Source organism: Pseudoliparis swirei, chromosome 24, assembly GCF_029220125.1.
Source record: "Pseudoliparis swirei isolate HS2019 ecotype Mariana Trench chromosome 24, NWPU_hadal_v1, whole genome shotgun sequence".
Classification (NCBI taxonomy): domain Eukaryota; kingdom Metazoa; phylum Chordata; class Actinopteri; order Perciformes; family Liparidae; genus Pseudoliparis; species Pseudoliparis swirei.
In genome coordinates this window covers 9,163,023-9,184,293 of record NC_079411.1, presented here as the reverse complement: position 1 = coordinate 9,184,293, position 21,271 = coordinate 9,163,023, and the positions used below count along the sequence as shown (strand labels likewise).

Sequence of the window (21,271 nt, the reverse complement as noted above, 5' to 3'; positions counted from 1 at the left end):
TGCAGCGCAGCGAACATCGCCATTTATCCACGGTTTCTGGTTGGGATAAATCCGAACCGACTTGGTAGGAACAACGTCATCTATGCATTTCTTGATGGACCCGGTGACTGAGGTCGCCGACTCACTGATGTTGATGTCCCACGCGACCCTGAACATATCCCAGTCAGCACGTTCAAAACAGTCCTGTAGCATAGACTCGATTGGTCCGACCAGCGTTGCACTTCCTTCACAGCGATTGGTTGCTGCTTAAGCCTCTGCCTGTAGGCGGGGAGTAGTTGGATGGAGCGGTGGTCCGATTTGCCGAACGGTGGGCGGAGGAGGGCTTTGTATCCATCCCGGAAGGGAGTGTAGCAGTGGTGAATCCGCTCCCCCCTCGTGTTGCTTTTTATGTGTTGGTAGAACTTCGGGAGAACTTTCTTCAGGTTCGCTTTGTTGAAGTCCCCCGCCACAATTCTGTGAATATCTATGGCCATGGTGTATATTTTATTACATTGTTTATATATATATATATTGTATATATATATTGTATGTATATACATATATATATATATAGTCTCAAAAAGTGTATATTTTATTACATTGTTTTATATATATATTGCCATGATGTATATTCTATTACATTGTTTTATATATATATTGTTAATACTTTCTTCTTTTTTTTGTGTGGATATTGTATAGTTTATTCTCATTCTTATTCTTTTTTTAGTCTGCTACTGCTGTCGGGTGTTTTGCACATAAGAATTTCACGAACCGATTATACTTGTATAAAAGGGGATGTGACAATAAAAACTTGAAACTTGAAACTTGAAACTTGGATATTATGTTACATACAGGCAGTGAAAGAACAGCAAACTATGAACGGAGCGTCCCGGTGTTTCCTTTTAATCACGTAATAAAAGTGCTCGTTTCGGCTTAATAACGGTATTGATGAAGCTTTACATGTAGCTTATAGCCACGTATGTTAATTGCTCCACATTGATTTGAAATAATTAGTTAGTTACTTAGCAGATTAAGGTTATCAGAAAAAATATACTCAATAAATAAATGAAGTGTTATATATTATATATTAAAACGAGCAATGAGCAATTATACTTGGGCTAACACACACAACCACACATGGCAGTGATTTGTGTAAAACTATTTGTACACTCAACCAATTCTTTATTTGATTTTCAATTCAAACGATAATGCATTATATTGTCTTTTGAGATAGTAAAAGTGCTTCTTAATTGCAGGTGTGTCCAATTAATCGAAATGAAAACTGGGGGTACACGAATGAGGAAGGGGGCGGGGCGTTCACCAAGACATCCTTTGTCGAGCTATCTGAGCTCAGTGATTGGCGGAAACGTTATGTGACGTGCCGCGTGTCACGTGCTCAGCGCACAGGTATAAATAGGAGTGAGGGGAGCATCTTTCATTATTCACAAGTGGTTCTTGCTTCAATAGTGTTTGAACGGAACTTCTTCCCTCGTACTGCTTCAGCTAGCACGGACACGAGCGAGAAACTAACGCCAGTAAAATGGAGTCTCAGGTCCGTCAGAACTACCACCGCGACTCCGAGGCCGCCGTCAACCGGATGATCAACATGGAGATGTTTGCCTCCTACACCTACACGTCCATGGTGAGAGACGACACCTGCTTTTACTTTAATCTAGTAGTACGTATCGATGTCTAACAATCTGCATTTATTGTTTACAAAAACGACAAACATTGGCTGACCGATGTGTTAAAGGAAATGTGAACTGGTCTCTTATTGTTTTATAACTAACTCTGTGTTGCCTCAGTGCATGCTGTCTTTACTCACTTGTTTATATGATGGTTGCCAGATATGTAGTCTTATCCCCCACCCACCATATCAAGTCCAATATGCTCCTTCATGCTTATTCCCTTTTTAAATGTATTTGGCCCTCCTCTCCAAACTCCATGCTTGTTCTAACTGACTAGACATTATGAAGTCACGACTCCTGTGACTGCATAACCGTTTGTCACAACCTTATGTGTGACATCTGCTAACCACCACCTTCCTCCCCTCCTTACAGGCCTTTTACTTCTCCCGTGACGATGTGGCCCTCGAAGGCTTCGCACATTTCTTCAAGGAGAACAGCGACGAGGAGAGGGGGCACGCCGAGAAGCTGCTGGCCTTCCAGAACAGCCGCGGAGGACGCATCTTCCTCCAGGACATCAAGGTTGGTACAGACTGGAGACTGCCGCACGCTGTGCTTAATGTTTATAATGTGGTGACCGTTCAGTCTGCTATCATTTACTTTGTTGCTCTCTGTAGAAACCAGACCGTGATGAGTGGGGAAGCGGGCTGGAGGCCCTGCAGTGCGCCCTGCAGCTGGAGAAGAATGTCAACCAGTCCCTGCTGGACCTCCACAAACTGGCTTCTCAAAATGGAGACCCACATGTAAGTCTGCGTTGGTGCTGAGAGGCTGCCTGAGAGGGTCCAGGCTGAACCACCATGTATGAGATGTCTTTGCGTGGCGTAATTCTCTCCCTCATTTCTCAGATGTGTGACTTCCTGGAGACCCACTACCTAAATGAGCAGGTGGAGGCCATGAAGAAGCTCGGCGACTACATCACCAACCTAGCCCGCATGGACGCCAGCGAGGACAAGATGGCGGAGTACCTGTTCGACAAGCACACCATGAGCAAGAGCTAAATGTGCAAAGTCACAGGGTCGAGTCTGGAGCGGAAACGAGTTGTGGTGGTGTTTTTGTTTTGAATGTCATTTAAGCATTTATAGGTCATGACTTTGCCCTCATCACCTTTATATCTTATGTGACATTTAGAACGACTACTGTGACTGACTGTTTCTTATGTGTTCCTAATCTCAATAAACATTTTGAGCTGGACTGTGGTGTCTGACCTGCCTCTGTTTAAATGAGTCTAATGTTTACACTTTTCAAACTAAGAGGCGTAGTTCAATTGTTGGGACAACTCAATCTTGAAAATCGTAACTCCCTTGTAATGTGTCCATGAACGACTACACTTCCTGTTGGGGAAAAATGTGTTTTAGAAGTTCTCTCCTGGAATGTGTTAAACAGTTGTGACTCCTGAATGTCTATGGAGGATAATCTAATCCTGTGTGGGGTCATGTGAAAAGGTCACAACCCAGGCTCTCATGGGAAAAGGTCACAACCAAGGGGTCTTGAACTGAGCTTGAACCTAGCAGAATAAACAAGCCTTAGGGGTGTCTCAACTTCCTCTAATAGGTAACAGATGGACTTTGGAATGTGGATTCTCTCTGAGATGTATAAAGGTTGCAGTCTTGCACTGAGACAGCAGCAGTTATTTCTGACGGCCTTGAGAGAAGGCTCAGGGATTCTGCTCCATTCAGCTGAATGTTTTCATGACTTGTTTGTTATTTAGTGTTTGGTTGATGACTTGTAAACTTGTTACTATAATAAAGTGTTATGGGTCAACCATGCTTAAACTACTTTTGATCTCTCACAAGGTAAAGGAACACTTATTTCCACCACAAATTGGCGACGAGGATGCGCTTGACGGGGACTCCGGCTGAACGGCAGATGGCCATAATATAGATGAATCCTCCCCCGAGGGTGAGAAGCTGCCGTTCAGACGGAGACCGGACAGCCGAGCCAATCTAGTTGAAAATCTATGGACAACACGCGGAGTGAGAACCAATTTATTCTAAAACAAAAGTCATGAAACAGGGAAAATAGAAAAATCTCACAATCAGGTGTTGTTAACAGACGTGTTTTGGAAACTGTTGGGTTCTCTAGTGGTTTGTATGCACCAGTTTTGGCGCACACTTCTCAGGGAAAACAGTTAGCAGTTTTTAGAGATAGCAGCGGTCACTCATGACTTGCCTTGGTCATTCATGTGTATTGTTTAGAGTGAACGCGTCTGGTGATGCCTGAAAAATTTATTGACGCACACGTCGACGTAATACACGAATGACTAGAAATGGGTAGTGCTCAGAGAAGAGGGGAGACTAGTTGGAACCATGTCGTCCCGATCCTTCCGACCCTGTGTGAGTTTATGTCAGAACATTGTCCGGGCAGTTTAGATCAAATGAACAGTTGGAGGTGCAACTGAGGGAGATGGAGATGAGCGCGACGGCTCAGCACGCAGTCTGATCAACAACAAAAAAAGAAAAAAAAGGGAGAGACAGAGATTGAAAGCATTTAATTCGCTAAATTCCAAAAAGCCTACGAAGAATGTGAACAAGTGTCATTGCATTCACCCAAATACTGTGTATCCTTGTCTTTCTGAGGTACTGAGAGAATCGGTGGCTCCAGACCTGGATTCCGCCCCCCCCCTTTTGCTCCGCCAGCCTGCTTGCAGCAGCCTTCTCAGTCAAATGCAGCTTCATCGGACACAGACTCTGGAACAATGCAAAGACCATCTGAAAGAGCGTTTCGTGAGCGGGACGAGACCAAACTCCGGCAGATGGTGAGAAAATCATATGTTCCACTAACAGATGTCCTAAAGCACGCTGAACATGCTAAGGCGGAGTTGCACAGAAAAGAGATGCTTGCAACGATCAACACACTTGCAAGACAAATACGGAATATTCCTCCATGGCAACTTGGGAGGACAAGAGGTCGAGGCAGAGGCAGAATGGATCTGACCTTGGAAAGATATGATTCAAGTGTGTGCTACAACTGCGGAGGGCATGGACACTGGCGAACAGGAAAAAGGAAGACCCGCTTTCGACACGGCTGAGCGGAGGGAGGCGGGGGAGGGGCGCATCCCAGAGACGGACAACCCTCTCCAGGACAAACAAGTAAGGCACACTACACAAAAGAAAAACAAAAGAAGCAAACTTTAACATTGATTTTCTAACCATCTTTAAAGATGTTTTGACTCAGGAGTAAAAATCTCATTTGTAAAATTGAAATTCCCATTATTTTAGGCGATAAGAAATAGCTCAAAACCACTCTGTAGCGAAAAGAGTGAAAAACTAATATTAGACCATGGAGCTTCAGTTGCTCATGATTTTTTCACATTGCATACAGTACTGCAGCAGAAGGTTACATGCCATTATTACGTTGTCATGTAAGCATAGGAAGTAAACAGAAGGTTTGAGAGAATGTAGATTTGAAATAGAATTATTGGTGAGAGAGAGCTGCTGTTGGGTCTGTCTGTGTGTCTCCCTCCGTCTCAGGAAATGTTCCTTGGAGCTGCCCTGCATATATCACTGACAGACTATCGCACTGGGAAGGGCGAGGATCTGGGTCCATGTTTTGCAATGCGTCTCGGCCTTTCAAAAGAAACAACGACCGGGTGCTGAGAAACCTAGGGACTAGCGCTATTGGTAATGTATTTAAACTACATTGACCATCACAGTAAGTGTACACAAATAAAAAAATTAAAAAAAGAAAGAAAAAAAAAAGAACAAAAGTACCACATGGGGACCAACATGTCTAAAGGGTTTTCATGAAAGACCAGGCAGGTCCCATAGAGTGCTTAGTGAAAACTTTGGAATTCTATAGACGATGTATTAGTTTATATAATATTATATGTATGTATTGTATTATATGATGAATTACAGCCATCAAAGGAGGCTTGTAAAATTAACAATATCTAAACATTTGGCAGATGATGGACATAAAACTAGTCTACAAAAAGAAAAAGGAAACATCAATGTGCACTAAAACAAGTAAATTATCTGGGACATGTGATCACAAGAGAGTGCAATTTCCTCTCTCCCAAATCGTATTGTGGTAGTTCAATCACTACCAAAACTAATTAAGAAGAAACAAATTATGTTTTTTTTTAAAAATTTTAGGAACGACGTCATACTACAGACAGTGGATCCCAAATGACTTAGAAAGAGAGGCACACCTCTCGTCCATGGTAAAGGCCTCAGTGAACATGACTGACTGACTTAGACTATAAAAGCAAAAGACAGAAGGGAACTTAAAGACTTCCTTACTACAGGCCCGACCGGGGCCTGCCGAGACCAAACTTGATATGTATTTTATACATAGACCGAAATGACTGTTACATGAACTCCAGTTGTGTCAGCCTCATGGAGGAAACTTACCTGTGTCCGACTTCTCCTCGACATGACTTTGTTGTCACAGGTCTTCCTCTCTGTTGCAGCAGCTGGAGAAGCCATGGACTAACATCACGGGACATTGTGGGCTATTCTGATGTCACACTTATAGTCCCGCAGTTTCCCACATCTTCCATGCCCAGAAGACTTCTCACCTCTCTGCTCAGAGATGGTTCAGATATCATGTTAGAATAGCGTGACATTACGGTAAAACGCGATGAACTTAACTCAACTACACTTCTTCCGACTGCAGATGATGGAGAGCCTCATGATAGTGTCCAGGTATTGCAACAGACATGCATCCCGAGACCTGATCTGTTGGACACACCTCCTTCCAATGCAGATTCGAGCTATCTGTAGCTATCCAGCTCACCCACAACGGGGCAGCGGTCAGGTTGTATGTTACATCACATCACACACTTGTTGGTGTCAGGCTTACTGCACCGATCAGTACAAGCAGCAGAGCTGATTGCACTCACAGAGGAATGTAAGGTAGCTAAAAAGGTCAAACTAACAATTACACAGGTTCACTTCATGTATCTGGAACGAACATGACCTTGGGCCTCTGTGGAAGACACAGAGGATTTCTAACAGTGGCAAACCTATGCACACCACACGGTGGGTTCAGCTGTTTTCAGTCGTTAAATGTGAAGCTCACATCTCTTCTTTTGACCTGTGTCAATAGTAAACATAGTGGCAGATCTGGTGGCAAAGGCGGCAGCCTTATCGGGCACCCCTTTTCCCCACATAGACTGATTCCAGTCCTTAGGCAGATCTTTCCACAATTCATTCTTTTGCCAATGCCCAGGAGCGCTCCCTATGGAACGCTCTGGTGCCACTCTTTGAGTCGAGGGTTTGACAGCCCAGACGGCAAGTTTTGTTTGCCACGCTCTCTTCCATACTTCTAGATTTTCTCATGGAGGAGACCACATGGGCAAAGGGGGAATGGGTAATGCTCTAAATGCAAGTTCATACACCAGAGCATTTTCAACATTTGCAATAATAACAACAGCAGGGTCACCGCCTGCAGATACACTTTTTGAACAGTTAGTAATGTATTTTAAATCTCAACGTTTTTAGGTTTTAACATCAGGCATCATTGTTCTTATCATCCTCAATCAGCTGATTGAGTTGAACGAGAAATGGTACTATTAAATCTAAACTAGCGAAATGTTGTGAAGAGACAGGCCTATCTTCGGTGAAGGCACTTCCGCGAGTGCTTTTTCACATGCGCATGCGAATACAGCATGCTAAGATATTGTGCCAACCTATCATCCTCGCTCTCAGCACTTCACACACAGGTGAAATCTACACTTCCCTCACCAGCCACTGCGGTCCAGCATCACCTGAAACCAGGAGACTGGGTGCTCATCAAGGATCACAGGAGGAAGCACGGGAAGCAGACACACTACACGGGTCCCTTCCAAGTACCCCGACAACGGAGACGGTGGTGAGAGTGGAAGGAGAACAACGTAGGTCTACGCCAGCCACTGCAAACACATCTCAGATCCAGAAGGAGAAGGAGCAGCTGCTACAGGTCCGGACTAGAGGGGAAGGGTGAGAAAAGCGAGCGCCTTCCTCCATCAAGTAGCATGCCAAGCTACCAACAAGCGCACCCTTAGCAGTGAAGTAACCGAACACCTCACTTATTTTGTGTGGCTGGGGAGAAACCCGAGTTTCTCAAAACGCAAAGCTGTCATACAGAAATCAGTGTGGTAGGAGGTGAACTCATGTGAAAAGGTGACGCCACCCAAGAAACAGTGATGGAAGAAAGATCTCCAGCATCAGGACACTCCTTTGAGGAGCACGGGTGCAGCCAGAGCAAAAGCATGCACTCACTGCTCTATCTGACCACGACAGCAAGGATACTGTTCCTGAACTTTGAATTTCAATTACAAGACATAAACGGCAAAGATACCAGCCCGTTTCATCTCACGAAGAAGTGGCAGGAATTGCCCAACAGGACGATGTGTTCCCTCTCCTCAATAGATTGATTGATATGTGAATATGGACAAACAACTTCGTCAAATAGTATGTGAGTGGTGTTAAGTGGCCTACCAGCAGGTCAGTGAAGCACAGCCAAAACCAGCACCTATTGGAAACATGTACTTTTAAGCCCAACACAGTATCTATTCGATTAGAAAATAGGTATACAGAGCATACCTTGAGTAAATAAATTCAAAGTCAAGCATTCATCTTGGACTAAAAGCATAATTGTACTAAATCCTTAACTAAGACCAGACCTAGAGGTGAAGATTCACCAAACCCAAACCGTCCATTCTGATCTATTCTTTGACTAATGTCAGCTGTCGTGTTAATTTCTACGTGTTAGGATAACTAATTTGAGAATAGTGTGTAACTAAACAAGATCAGTACATAGTGGGTATTAGTAGACAAAAACCATACTTTGCACTCAGAGGTTAATGATGTAATGTCTTGAAATCTTTGGGAATCTACCTCACTGATGTATGTCCTACAAATGGTTATATACTAACTTTTGACTATCATTTTTCAGTTGTTAAAATTGTCAAAAATGACAAAAAGAGTGAGATGTTGGGGAAAAATGTGTTTTAGAAGTTCTCTCTCTCCTGGAATGTGTTAAACAGTTGTCCCTCCTGAATGTCTATGGAGGATAATCTAATCCTGTGTGGGGTCATGTGGAAAGGTCACAACCCAGGCTCTCATGGGAAAAGGTCACAACCAAGGGGTCTTGAACTGAGCTTGAACCTAGCAGAATAAACAAGCCTTCGGGGTGTCTCAACTTCCTCTAATAGGTAACAGATGGACTTTGGAATGTGGATTCTCTCTGAGATCTATAAAGGTTGCAGTCTTGCACTGAGACAGCAGCAGTTATCTCTGACGGCTTCGAGAGAAGGCTCGGGGATTCTGCTCCATTCAGCTGAATGTTTTCATGACTTGTTTGTTATTTAGCGTTTGGTTGATGACTTGTAAACTTGTTACTATAATAAAGTGTTATGGGTCAACCATGCTTAAACTACTTTTGATCTCTCACAAGGTAAAGGAACACTTATTTCCACCACAACAGCAAGCAGTCGCAGCCGGAAATGACGTATTTACGGAGCTCTTCGTTGAATGGACGTTACGCGAAACACGAAGTCATTCAAATTAATTACAATGAACTACTTAAATTGGTCTTTTCTCTTGTTCACTTGACAGCTGTACAGTTCGTTGTTTTTCTACAGTTTGTTTATCCATGTGTAACTTTATCGTTTTTTTTGTGGCCGGAAGTAGCTCCACGTTAATTTGACTGTCTATTCAAATACATGATATAGCGCCCTCTAGTGTACGTCAGTCAACATCGTCGTATAAATACTGTGGATATTATGTTACATACAGGCAGTGAAAGAACAGCAAACTATGAACGGAGCGTCCCGGTGTTTCCTTTTAATCACGTAATAAAAGTGCTCGCTTAATAACGTTATTGATGAAGCTTTACTGATGCATGTAGCTTATAGCCACGTATGTTAACTGCTCCACATTGATTTGAAATAATTAGTTAGTTACTTAGCAGATTAAGGTTATCAGAAAAAATATACTCAATTAATAAATGAAGTGTTATATATTATATATTAAAACGAGCAATGAGCAATTATACTTGGGCTAACACACACATACATGGCAGTGATTTGTGTAAAACTATGTGTACACTCAACCAATTCTTTATTTGATTTTCAATTCAAACGATAATGCATTCTATTGTCTTTTGAGATAGTTAAAGTGCTTCTTAATTGTAGGTGTGTCCAATTAATGGAATATGAAAACTGGGGATACACCAATGAGGAAGGGGGCGGGGCGTTCACGAACGCATCCTTTGTCGATCTATCTGAGCTCAGTGATTGGCGGAAACGTGCTGTGACGTCCCGCGTGTCACGTGCTCAGCGCACAGGTATAAATAGGAGTGAGGGGAGCATCTTTCGTTATTCACAAGTGGTTCTTGCTTCAACAGTGTTTGAACGGAACTTCTTCCCTCGTACTGCTTCAGCTAGCACGGACACGAGCGAGAAACTAACGCCAGTAAAATGGAGTCTCAGGTCCGTCAGAACTACCACCGCGACTCCGAGGCCGCCGTCAACCGGATGATCAACATGGAGATGTTTGCCTCCTACACCTACACGTCCATGGTGAGAGACGACACCTGCTTGTACTTTAATCTAGTAGTACGTATCGATGTCTAACAATCTGCATTTATTGTTTACAAAAACGACAAACATTGGCTGACCGATCTGTGAAAGGAAATGTGAACTGGTCTCTTATTGTTTTATAACTAACTTTGTGTTGCCTCAGTGCATGCTGCCTTTTCTCACTTGTTTATATGATGGTTGCCAGATATGTAGTCTTATCCCCCACCCACCATATCAAGTCCAATATGCTCCTTCATGCTTATTCCCTTTTTAAATGTATTTAGCCCTCTCCAAACTCAATGCTTGTTCTAACTGACTAGACATTATGAAGTCACGACTCCTGTGGCTGCATAACCGTTTGTCACAACCTTATGTGTGACATCTGCTAACCACCACCTTCCTCCCCTCCTTACAGGCCTTTTACTTCTCCCGTGACGATGTGGCCCTCGAAGGCTTCGCACATTTCTTCAAGGAGAACAGCGACGAGGAGAGGGGGCACGCCGAGAAGCTGCTGGCCTTCCAGAACAGCCGCGGAGGACGCATCTTCCTCCAGGACATCAAGGTTGGTACAGACTGGAGCCTGACGCTGTGCTTAATGTTTATAATGTGGTGACCGGTCAGTCTGCTATAATTTACTTTGTTCCCCTCTGTAGAAACCAGACCGTGATGAGTGGGGAAGCGGGCTGGAGGCCCTGCAGTGCGCCCTGCAGCTGGAGAAGAATGTCAACCAGTCCCTGCTGGACCTCCACAAACTGGCTTCTCAAAATGGAGACCCACATGTAAGTCTGCGTTGGTGCTGAGAGGCTGCCTGAGAGGGTCCAGGCTGAACCACGATGTGTGAGATGTCTTTGCATGTGGTAATTCTCTCCCCTCATTTCTCAGATGTGTGACTTCCTGGAGACCCACTACCTAAATGAGCAGGTGGAGGCCATTAAGAAGCTCGGCGACTACATCACCAACCTAGCCCGCATGGACGCCAGCGAGAACAAGATGGCGGAGTACCTGTTCGACAAGCACACCATGAGCAAGAGCTAAATGTGCCAGGTCACAGGGTCGAGTCTGGAGTGGAAACGAGTTGTGGTGGTGTTTTTGTTTTGAATGTCATTTAAGCATTTATAGGTCATGACTTTGCCCTCATCACCTTTATATCTTATGTGACATTTAGAATGACTTCTGTGACTGACTGTTTCTTATCTGTTCCTAATCTCAATAAACATTTTGAGCTGGACTGTGGTGTCTGACCTGCGTCTGTTTAAATGAGTCTAGTGTTTACACTTTTCAAACTAAGAGCCCTAGTTAAATTGTTGGACAACTCAATCTTGCAAATCGTAACTCCCTTGTAATCTGCTTATCAACAACTACACTTCCGAAATCCTTCAAGAGACGAAGAGAGATTTCTCTATTCCTATTTTCTTTTATATTTCCCTCTGTTTAACCAAGTGATTGTCCGGATTCCTCCCGAGCTACATTTTCTTAACTGAATAATCTAAGGAAATTGCACATACAGCAACATAAATTAATTTAACAGACATTTACATATCTGTAGATTAATATTTATGCCTCACGTCAGTGGGGCAAACACTGTTATCCACTATTTGTAATGCCATGGTTATCCCATTTATAGAAGCCGTAAAAAAAATTCTTTGAATCACAAGATTACAACATGAAACTGTTTAAACAATGTATGAGTACATTTTATCCTTACCATCAGTGTTGGGCAAGTTACTGAAAATTAGTTATAGTTACTAGTTACTTCTTTTAAAAGTAATTGAATTACTTTACTAGTTACTGTATATCCAAAGTAATTAGTTACTAGGGAAAGTAACTTAAGTTACTTTTATGTCTGCTTTTTTAATGTCATGAACAGTCAAACACAATAAACATATGTTGTAGACCTATTTATTGCAATCAACAGGGCAACAGGCCTTCAAATCAAGCAGGAGTACGAAAGTCCCTTTTTTAGTTAACTTAATACAAAATAACTGTCTCAGTGATTTAACAGTTTTTTTTAAACCACATTAGGCCTAATGAAATCAAAGTGATTGGCCTACAGTATTAACACTAATTAAAAGAGAAAACAAAGGTGCCTTGAGGTGCTGCATATATTTGAGGGGGGGGGGTGCTAGTGAGGCGTGTACGTGCTGATCTGGAGTCAGTTTGGTAGGATTTGGGTATAAATAAATTATTTCATTTAAAATATGGATTTTTATTTCAAGATATTCATGTAATTTGCATGCAAAATAGGTCTACCCGAACCAGCGGACACAAAATTCAACCAGCGGCAAAAACCGCGGACCTGGCAACACTGGAAGTGGCTGTCAATCACAGTGTGGCACCGTGCGTGCTGGTCGAGGGGGCGTGCCTGTGATTGGCGGAGTAGAGGGGAGGCGTGCCTGTGATTGGCGGAGTAGAGGGGAGGCGGGGTTAACCTGTCGGAAAACGGAAGTTACGGGTGGTTGACGGGTACCGTTGTTGTTGATGTTCGAGCTGCTGAGCTGAGAGGAGCACGCTGTCTGTGTTGGTGAATGCCCAATAAAGGAGGAGTAATAACGTCGTCCCGTCTCCGTGTCATCAGTCCATAACGTCCGAGACGTTACAATATCATTGCGCCACCAAGGTCCTGCGATGTCACATCAGAAGCAGCTAAAGTCGGCCTAGCTTGTCTTCTTGTCTGCAAGTGTTCATTTTTCACAAAAGAGAGTAACGCGAGTAACGAACTCATTTAAATTTCAGTAACTGTAACTGCGTTAGTTGATTGAAAAATACTTCGCTCTCTCATTGCTAAAAGTAAGTACGCTGCTACATTAACGCTCCCAACACTGCTTACCATATACATAATTTGTATATTCAAAAACATGTTGCCTGTGAAATGTCTTCTTTGATTAGTGTTGCGTGGAAAACAAGGAAAGATACTGACTGGATAAAGAAAACAAACCATTTGTGTTACCGTTTTAATACATTTCTAAATACTTGGCGCTATAACATGTTGCTCAATAAAGGCTGACCGACGCATCTGGTTTCAAGACACCGAGTAAACATTGAAATGTCAGACTTTTACTTGGAAAGTCTGTTTCAACTAAGTAATTATGAACTTTTACCACTTTAGGTTAATTAAGTTATGTAGCTGTATGTGCAATTTTAAATTTCCTTAGTTTATTCAGTCAAGAAAATGTAGCTCGGGAGGAATCCAGACAATCACTTGGTTGAACAGAGGGGAATATAAAAGAAAATAGGAACCTCTCTTCGACTCTTGTAGGATTTCGGAAGTGTAGTCGTTCATGGACACATTACAAGGGAGTTACGATTTGCAAGATTGAGTTGTCCAACAATTTAACAAGGGCTCTTAGTTTGAAAAGTGTAAACACTAGACTCATTTAAACAGACGCAGGTCAGACACCACAGTCCAGCTCAAAATGTTTATTGAGATTAGGAACACATAAGAAACAGTCAGTCACATAAGATATAAAGGTGATGAGGGCAAAGTCATGACCTATAAATGCTTAAATGACATTCAAAACAAAAACACCACCACAACTCGTTTCCGCTCCAGACTCGACCCTGTGACGTTGCACATTTAGCTCTTGCTCATGGTGTGCTTGTCGAACAGGTACTCCGCCATCTTGTCCTTGCTGGCATCCATGCGGGCTAGGTTGGTGATGTAGTCGCCGAGCTTCTTCATGGCCTCCACCTGCTCATTTAGGTAGTGGGTCTCCAGGAAGTCACACATCTGAGAAATGAGGGGAGAATTACTCTACGCAAAGACATGTCATACATGGTGGTTCAGCCTGGACCCTCTCAGGCAGCCTCTCAGCACCAACGCAGACTTACATGTGGGTCTCCATTTTGAGAAGCCAGTTTGTGGAGGTCCAGCAGGGACTGGTTGACATCCTTCTCCAGCTGCAGGGCGCACTGCAGGGCCTCCAGCCCGCTTCCCCACTCATCACGGTCTGGTTTCTACGGAGGGGAACAACGTAAATTATAGCAGACTGAACAGTCACCACATTATAAACATTAAGCACAGCGTGCGGCAGTCTCCAGTCTGTACCAACCTTGATGTCCTGGAGGAAGATGCGTCCTCCGCGGCTGTTCTGGAAGGCCAGCAGCTTCTCGGCGTGCCCCCTCTCCTCGTCGCTGTTCTCCTTGAAGAAATGTGCGAAGCCTTCGAGGGCCACATCGTCACGGGAGAAGTAAAAGGCCTGTAAGGAGGGGAGGAAGGTGGTGGTTAGCAGATGCAGGGCTCTCAAGTCTCACGCATTTCGGTCTTATCTCACGCACTCCCGCCACACATCGAATTCCTCACGCTGAAAAAACCTCTCGGCTATTTAATGCTTGAATGCAGGGGTGCTCAATACGCCGATCGATTGTTCCGCTGCAGAGCTCCGACGCCGGTCTGCGCGCATTGGGATGGAGCAAAAAAATAGTCACTAGCACCCCCCCCCGTCAACAACTCTTTTCGGCTCGATGCCGGCGCGCGCAACGGTCAGCTGTATCGGGTGCTGATGGAAATCTCACGCTTGCATGTCTTCAAAACTTGAGAGCCCTGCAGATGTCACACATAAAGGTTGTGAGAAACAGTTATGCAGTCACAGGAGTCGTGATTCCATAATGTCTAGTCAGTTAGAACACAAGCATGGAGTTTGGAGAGGAGGGCTAAATAGATTTAAAAAGGGAATAAGCATATTGGACTTGATATGGTGGGTGGGGGATAAGACTACATATCTGGCAACCATCATATAAACAAGTGAGAAAAGTTTAGTTTAGTTTATTTCGATCAGCAATACTATACAAAAATCAAAATTTCAACAAAAGAAGAACGTGGCCGACCGAAAAGACAGCATGCACTGAGGCAACATAGAGTTAGTTATAAAACAATAAGAGACCAGTTCACATTTCCTTGAACACATCGGTCAGCCAATGTTTGTCGTTTTTGTAAACAATAAATGCAGATTGTTAGACATCGATACGTACTACTAGATTAAAGTACAAGCAGGTGTCGTCTCTCACCATGGACGTGTAGGTGTAGGAGGCAAACATCTCCATGTTGATCATCCGGTTGACGGCGGCCTCGGAGTCGCGGTGGTAGTTCTGACGGACCTGAGACTCCATTTTACTGGCGTTAGTTTCTCGCTCGTGTCCGTGCTAGCTGAAGCAGTACGAGGGAAGAAGTTCCGTTCAAACACTGTTGAAGCAAGAACCACTTGTGAATAATGAAAGATGATCCCCTCACTCCTATTTATACCTGTGCGCTGAGCACGTGACACGCGGGACGTCACGGCACGTTTCCGCCAATCACTGAGCTCAGATAGCTCGACAAAGGATGCGTTCGTGAACGCCCCGCCCCCTTCCTCATTCGTGTATCCCCAGTTTTCATATTCCATTAATTGGACACACCTGCAATTAAGAAGCACTTTTACTATCTCAAAAGACAATATAATGCATTATCGTTTGAATTGAAAATCAAATAAAGAATTGGTTGAGTGTACAAATAGTTTTACACAAATCACTGCCATGTATGTGTGTTAGCCCAAGTATAATTGCTCATTGCTCGTTTTAATATATAATATATAACACTTCATTTATTAATTGAGTATATTTTTTCTGATAACCTTAATCTGCTAAGTAACTAACTAATTATTTCAAATCAATGTGGAGCAGTTAACATACGTGGCTATAAGCTACATGCATCAGTAAAGCTTCATCAATAACGTTATTAAGCCGAAACGAGCACTTTTATTACGTGATTAAAAGGAAACACCGGGACGCTCCGTTCATAGTTTGCTGTTCTTTCACTGCCTGTATGTAACATAATATCCACAGTATTTATACGACGATGTTGACTGACGTACACTAGAGGGCGCTATATCATGTATTTGAATAGACAGTCAAGTTAACTTGCAGCTACTTCCGGCCACCAAAAAAACGATAAAGTTACACATGGATAAACAAACTGAAGAAAAACAACGAACTGTACAGCTGTCAAGTGAACAAGAGAAAAGACAAATTTAAGTAGTTCATTGTAATTCATTTGAATGACTTCGTGTTTCGCGTAACGTCCATCCAACAAAGAGCTCCGTAAAATACGTCATTTCCGGCTGCGACTGCTTGCTGTCGGCCTTGTTTTGGAAGTGAACCGGATATTTAGGAATCGTTGCTGACAGCTGAGAGACTACTGTCGTGCTTTGCTTTGTTTAACAGACATTTACATATCTGTAGATTAATATTTATGCCTCACGTCATTTTAAGAGGCAAACACCGTTATCCACTCTTTGTAATCTAATATAGTTATCCCTTATTTTATAGAAGCCGAAAAAAATGTTTCTTTGAATCACAAGATCACAACATGAAACTGTCTAATAAACAAATTAAAGTGTATTAGTACATACAAATTATGTATACAGTAAGGATAAATGGATATTCAAAAACATGTTGCCTGTGATTAAAAAGACTGACACAATTGCAAGATAATTGTCTATTCTTTGATTTGTGTTGCTTGGAAAACAATCAATGATACTGACTGGATAAAGAAATAAAACAAACCATTTGTACACAGATTTCCATAGTAAAAGACATTTCTAAATACTTGGTGCTATAACATGTTGCTCAATAAAGGCTGACCGACGCATCTGGTTTCAAGACACCGAGTAAACATTGAAATGTCAGCCTTTTACTTGGAAAGTCGGTTTCAACTTAGTAATTATGAACTCTTACCACATTAGGTTAATTAAGTTATGTAGCTGTATATGCAATTTTAAATTTCCTTAGTTCATTCAGTCAAGAAAATGTAGCTCGGGAGGAATCCAGACAATCACTTGGTTGAACAGAGGGGAATATAAAAGAAAATAGGAACAGAGAAATCTCTCTTCGACTCTTGTAGGATTTCGGAAGTGTAGTCGTTCATGGACACATTACAAGGGAGTTACGATTTGCAAGATCGAGTTGTCCAACAATTTAACTAGGGCTCTTAGTTTGAAAAGTGTAAACACTAGACTCATTTAAACAGACGCAGGTCAGACACCACAGTCCAGCTCAAAATGTTTATTGAGATTAGGAACACATAAGAAACAGTCAGTCACAGTAGTCGTTCTAAATGTCACATAAGATATAAAGGTGATGAGGGCAAAGTCATGACCTATAAATGCTTAAATGACATTCAAAACAAAAACACCACCACAACTCGTTTCCGCTCCAGACTCGACCCTGTGACTCTGCACATTTAGCTCTTGCTCATGGTGTGCTTGTCAAACAGGTACTCCGCCATCTTGTCCTCGCTGGCATCCATGCGGGCTAGGTTGGTGATGTAGTCGCCGAGCTTCTTAATGGCCTCCACCTGCTCATTTAGGTAGTGGGTCTCCAGGAAGTCACACATCTGAGAAATGAGGGGAGAGAATTACTACACGCAAAGACATCTCATACATGGTGGTTCAGCCTGGACCCTCTCAGGCAGCCTCTCAGCACCAACGCAGACTTACATGTGGGTCTCCATTTTGAGAAGCCAGTTTGTGGAGGTCCAGCAGGGACTGGTTGACATTCTTCTCCAGCTGCAGGGCGCACTGCAGGGCCTCCAGCCCGCTTCCCCACTCATCACGGTCTGGTTTCTACAGAGGGGAACAAAGTAAATTATAGCAGACTGAACGGTCACCACATTATAAACATTAAGCACAGCGTGCGGCAGTCTCCAGTCTGTACCAACCTTGATGTCCTGGAGGAAGATGCGTCCTCCGCGGCTGTTCTGGAAGGCCAGCAGCTTCTCGGCGTGCCCCCTCTCCTCGTCGCTGTTCTCCTTGAAGAAATGTGCGAAGCCTTCGAGGGCCACATCGTCACGGGAGAAGTAAAAGGCCTGTAAGGAGGGGAGGAAGGTGGTGGTTAGCAGCAGTGGCGGTGCGTCCATAGAGGGCGCTGCCCCTCTTAACATTTTGAGATGAAAAAATATAAATATACTGTCAAAAAACATTATATACCAAATAATTTAAATAATACATATACCGTATTGAGGCACTAATTGTGTGTGGGAGACCGTAAGCCTGTCAACAACCACTTAAGTTAAATGTGACAAAAATAATATATCGCCACCATGGACGGATTAAGAAACCACGGGCCCCTGGGCCTGGACGTGTCAAGGCCCCCGCAAAAAAACAAAAACAAAAAAAACATCGCTAACAAAACAGTCCGTATGGAACACCGATACCGGAGCTGAGCAGACAACATAACACGAATTATATGATAGCAGGGACTTCGGTGATATGAATTAAACAAATAACTTTTGTAATCGTTACAACCACAAGGCTCAAAGTGGAAATAACATAGTAGGGAGACCACACCGAGTTAAGGTTTGAATTCAAAAGATAATTTATTAAATTCACTATTTACAAAAATCCGTAACTGAGAAGCAAGAAAAGGTAAAGCGAAACATGTAGTGCAGATCAGCATAGTGTATGTGTAGTGCAAGAATGGCAGCTGGGGAGCTGGGGATAACAGGTGCTGCAGCCAGCCCCATAGCTGCAGCCTGCAGGGCCGAAGCAGAGAAGAGAGTGAGCTATTGTTTTGCACTTGCTTTTTGGATTTCTCCCTATAGAGTTGAAGGGCCCATATTGCATGGAGTACTCAGCCCCTCTAAAGTCCTATAGATAAACTGAGGGGATAAACACTCACTTGAAAGGTATCATGATGGTTTCTTTCTTGTGACATCTTCAAAGTGAATGTTTAGGCTATTCTTTAGTTTCTCAGTAGGACTTTTGGGGCCCTGTTCATGACTTAAGCCTAGCATACACCGGCTACGGCGCATCGTGTCATCATATCAATACAATGTTAATAACAGCGACGTCACGCTCTGGCTTAGGGGCCCCCTGAGCTCATGGGCCCGGTAGGCCCGTTCGTTAATCCATCCCTGATCGCCACTCATCGTCACGGAGAGAAGCCCCTCCCCTTTTATGGGCGCAGGCCTAACGTGTGTGTACGGCAGCGAGCAAAGGTTTCATAGTGGTTGCGGCAAGGACGGCTTCTCATTGGCAGATGAAACGTGAATCTTGGGGCGCAGAAATGTGCTCCCTGGCCAATGACATCGTTTTATTATTTCACGTGATTGGACTATTCGTCCAATCAGAGACCGGTATCGTTCCCTCAGCTCAGAGAGCTCCACGTAGCTACGGGAGCAAGTAGCTCACCGGAGCTGGTTAGCTGGAGGCTCAGTGAGTAATGCGCCGTTTAGTTTCCCCTGTCTGTTCCAAAGTCCTGGGACTGAAACGCCGTGGACTACAACGGGGTGAGGGGTCTAAAGAGCTTCAGACAAGTGTAAACGAATCTTGCCGCAGCATCTAGTGAACAGCATGAAGCTAACTGTTGAGCATATTCCTTCGTAGCAAAGCCATGTTGAGTGCTCTGTGCTGTAATGTAACAAGTTCATGTGTACCTGTGTCCGTTGAGGTGCTGTTGTGCGCATGCGCAGAATAAACACTGTGTGAGTTCCCGGACTGAAGAGACGTTGGTCGTCTGTCCTTTTTCTCCCGTGAATGCTAGCTACTAGCTAACCACTTTGGTGACTGCAATAACGTAGAGAGCTGCAAGAATGTCTCACGCTACAGGTTATGGGCCCAGCTGATGGAGAGACAGAGGCAGAGCATACGTCTTTCTGTTTCAGGTTGAGTGATTGTCCTGCACAAAGAGGAAACAAGAAGGGACTCATGGTCGACTGCGGCGCCACAACACACATGATCAACGACGCCACGAAGTTCAAAACAGTTGACAAGAGCTTCAGACCCGAGGACCACATGATCGAGCTCGCTGACGGGTCCAAGGTGAGCGGGATGGCGAAGATGAGGGGAGACGCCGAAGTCTACTTGCTGGACAGCGAGGGACGACAGGTGAAAACGAGGCTCAAGCAAGCGCTCTACATCCCATCGTTTCCACAAAACATCTTTTCAGTCAAAGCAGCGACAGCCAACGGAGCTGAGGTCCGCTTCAAGGACAGTGATAACCGGCTGGTCCACAAGGATGGTACCATGTTCAAAATGGACGTGTATGGTAGGCTGTATTACCTTAGCACTGTAGAGGATGAAACTGTTGATGAAGTGTATGGTTGTCATGACATTCAAAAGTGGCATAAGATACTTGGTCATTGTAATTTTGATGATGTTGCAAAATTATAAAATGTGGTTGAAGGGATGTCTATAAAAGGGAAACATGACAAGTCCAACCAAAACTGTGAAATATGCACACAAGGCAAGTTTACACAAAGCAGAAACAGACAGGCAGACGCTAAAGCTACAACTGTGTTGGAGCTCGTACACACAGACCTATGCGGTCCGATAGAACCAGCAGATAAAGATGGATACAGATATGCAATAGCATTTACTGATGATTACAGTGGGATGATTTTTCCATACTTTATGAAATCAAAGAGTGACACGGCAAAAGCTACAGAAAAATTCATCGCAGATGTAGCTCCGTACGGAAAGATAAAGTGCATACGGTCTGATAACGGCACAGAGTTTACCGGGCAGGAGTTCCAGTCTTTACTTCGGAGTAACTTGATAAGGCATGAGAAGAGTGCACCCTACTCACCTCATCAGAATGGAACTGCCGAAAGAGGTTGGAGAACCTTATTTGAGATGTCTCGATGCATGCTATTGGAGAGTAACCTCCCAAAGCAATTATGGACATATGCTGTACAGACAGCAGCTCAAATCCGCAACAGGTGCTACAGGAAGCGGCTAGAGCAGACGCCTTACTGTGTTTTCACAGGAAAAACACCTAACCTATCTCACATGGAGATATTTGGCTCTGAATGCTACATATATCAGCAGAATAAGAAAAAGCTGGATTCTAGATGCAAAAAGGGGATCCTTGTAGGCTATGACAAATATAGTCCAGCATATAACGTGTATTATCCCGAGACAGGAAAAGTCCTCAAACAAAGCTGGTGAAATTCCTCACCAAAGGTAGCGCAGATAACCAGACTCAGACAGATTGTGACATGGGGGAAGATATTGAGAAAAGAGATACACCACCGAAGAGAGTCAATCAGGGTCAGGAACAGCCTAAGGAGAGTAAAGAGTCAAATGTTGAGGAGACTGCTGAGGCAGGTCCGATTCTGACAGATAGTACA

The 21,271-nt window shown here is 43.6% G+C and overlaps 4 protein-coding genes and 1 long non-coding RNA gene across 5 annotated transcripts; 3 read left to right on the top strand and 2 right to left on the bottom strand.

Moving 5' to 3' along the window:
• Positions 1–1,432: 1,432 nt before the first annotated feature.
• On the top strand, positions 1,433–2,855 carry LOC130190551 (ferritin, liver middle subunit-like). The gene is made up of 4 exons (XM_056410009.1): positions 1,433–1,621; positions 2,040–2,186; positions 2,282–2,407; positions 2,510–2,855. Exons 1-4 carry the CDS (start codon positions 1,520–1,522, stop codon positions 2,660–2,662), a joined length of 528 nt encoding a protein of 175 aa, XP_056265984.1. The 5' UTR covers positions 1,433–1,519; the 3' UTR covers positions 2,663–2,855.
• Positions 2,856–3,667: 812 nt separating this feature from the next.
• On the top strand, positions 3,668–9,017 carry LOC130190055 (uncharacterized). The gene is made up of 2 exons (XR_008830898.1): positions 3,668–5,284; positions 7,316–9,017. It is a non-coding gene; the product is annotated as an uncharacterized LOC130190055 (long non-coding RNA).
• A 957-nt stretch (positions 9,018–9,974) lies between these two features.
• LOC130190054 (ferritin, liver middle subunit-like) lies at positions 9,975–11,398 on the top strand. The gene is made up of 4 exons (XM_056409218.1): positions 9,975–10,170; positions 10,586–10,732; positions 10,824–10,949; positions 11,053–11,398. The coding sequence occupies exons 1-4, from the start codon at positions 10,069–10,071 to the stop codon at positions 11,203–11,205; spliced, it is 528 nt and encodes a 175-aa protein (XP_056265193.1). The 5' UTR covers positions 9,975–10,068; the 3' UTR covers positions 11,206–11,398.
• Positions 11,399–13,572: 2,174 nt separating this feature from the next.
• Positions 13,573–15,381, bottom strand: LOC130189935 (ferritin, liver middle subunit-like). Its single transcript, XM_056408965.1, has 4 exons — positions 15,175–15,381; positions 14,220–14,366; positions 13,999–14,124; positions 13,573–13,897 (listed from the first exon to the last, which is right to left on the bottom strand). Exons 1-4 carry the CDS (start codon positions 15,274–15,276, stop codon positions 13,745–13,747), a joined length of 528 nt encoding a protein of 175 aa, XP_056264940.1. The 5' UTR covers positions 15,277–15,381; the 3' UTR covers positions 13,573–13,744.
• Positions 15,382–17,190: 1,809 nt separating this feature from the next.
• On the bottom strand, positions 17,191–18,073 carry LOC130189934 (ferritin, liver middle subunit-like). Its single transcript, XM_056408964.1, has 3 exons — positions 17,861–18,073; positions 17,640–17,765; positions 17,191–17,536 (listed from the first exon to the last, which is right to left on the bottom strand). The coding sequence occupies exons 1-3, from the start codon at positions 18,056–18,058 to the stop codon at positions 17,384–17,386; spliced, it is 477 nt and encodes a 158-aa protein (XP_056264939.1). The 5' UTR covers positions 18,059–18,073; the 3' UTR covers positions 17,191–17,383.
• Between the last annotated feature and the right edge of the window lie 3,198 nt (positions 18,074–21,271).

Coding starts and splice junctions, on each gene's coding strand:
- LOC130190551 (XM_056410009.1), top strand. CDS start 1,520: ATGGAGTCTCAGGTCCGTCAGAACTACCACCGCGACTCCGAGGCCGCC. Junction 1,622..2,039: donor CCTACACCTACACGTCCATG/GTGAGAGACGAC, acceptor CCCTCCTTACAG/GCCTTTTACTTCTCCCGTGA. Junction 2,408..2,509: donor CTCAAAATGGAGACCCACAT/GTAAGTCTGCGT, acceptor CTCATTTCTCAG/ATGTGTGACTTCCTGGAGAC.
- LOC130190054 (XM_056409218.1), top strand. CDS start 10,069: ATGGAGTCTCAGGTCCGTCAGAACTACCACCGCGACTCCGAGGCCGCC. Junction 10,171..10,585: donor CCTACACCTACACGTCCATG/GTGAGAGACGAC, acceptor CCCTCCTTACAG/GCCTTTTACTTCTCCCGTGA. Junction 10,733..10,823: donor TCTTCCTCCAGGACATCAAG/GTTGGTACAGAC, acceptor TCCCCTCTGTAG/AAACCAGACCGTGATGAGTG.
- LOC130189935 (XM_056408965.1), bottom strand. CDS start 15,276: ATGGAGTCTCAGGTCCGTCAGAACTACCACCGCGACTCCGAGGCCGCC. Junction 14,367..15,174: donor CCTACACCTACACGTCCATG/GTGAGAGACGAC, acceptor CCCTCCTTACAG/GCCTTTTACTTCTCCCGTGA. Junction 13,898..13,998: donor CTCAAAATGGAGACCCACAT/GTAAGTCTGCGT, acceptor CTCATTTCTCAG/ATGTGTGACTTCCTGGAGAC.
- LOC130189934 (XM_056408964.1), bottom strand. CDS start 18,058: ATGGACGCACCGCCACTGCTGCTAACCACCACCTTCCTCCCCTCCTTA. Junction 17,766..17,860: donor TCTTCCTCCAGGACATCAAG/GTTGGTACAGAC, acceptor TCCCCTCTGTAG/AAACCAGACCGTGATGAGTG. Junction 17,537..17,639: donor CTCAAAATGGAGACCCACAT/GTAAGTCTGCGT, acceptor CTCATTTCTCAG/ATGTGTGACTTCCTGGAGAC.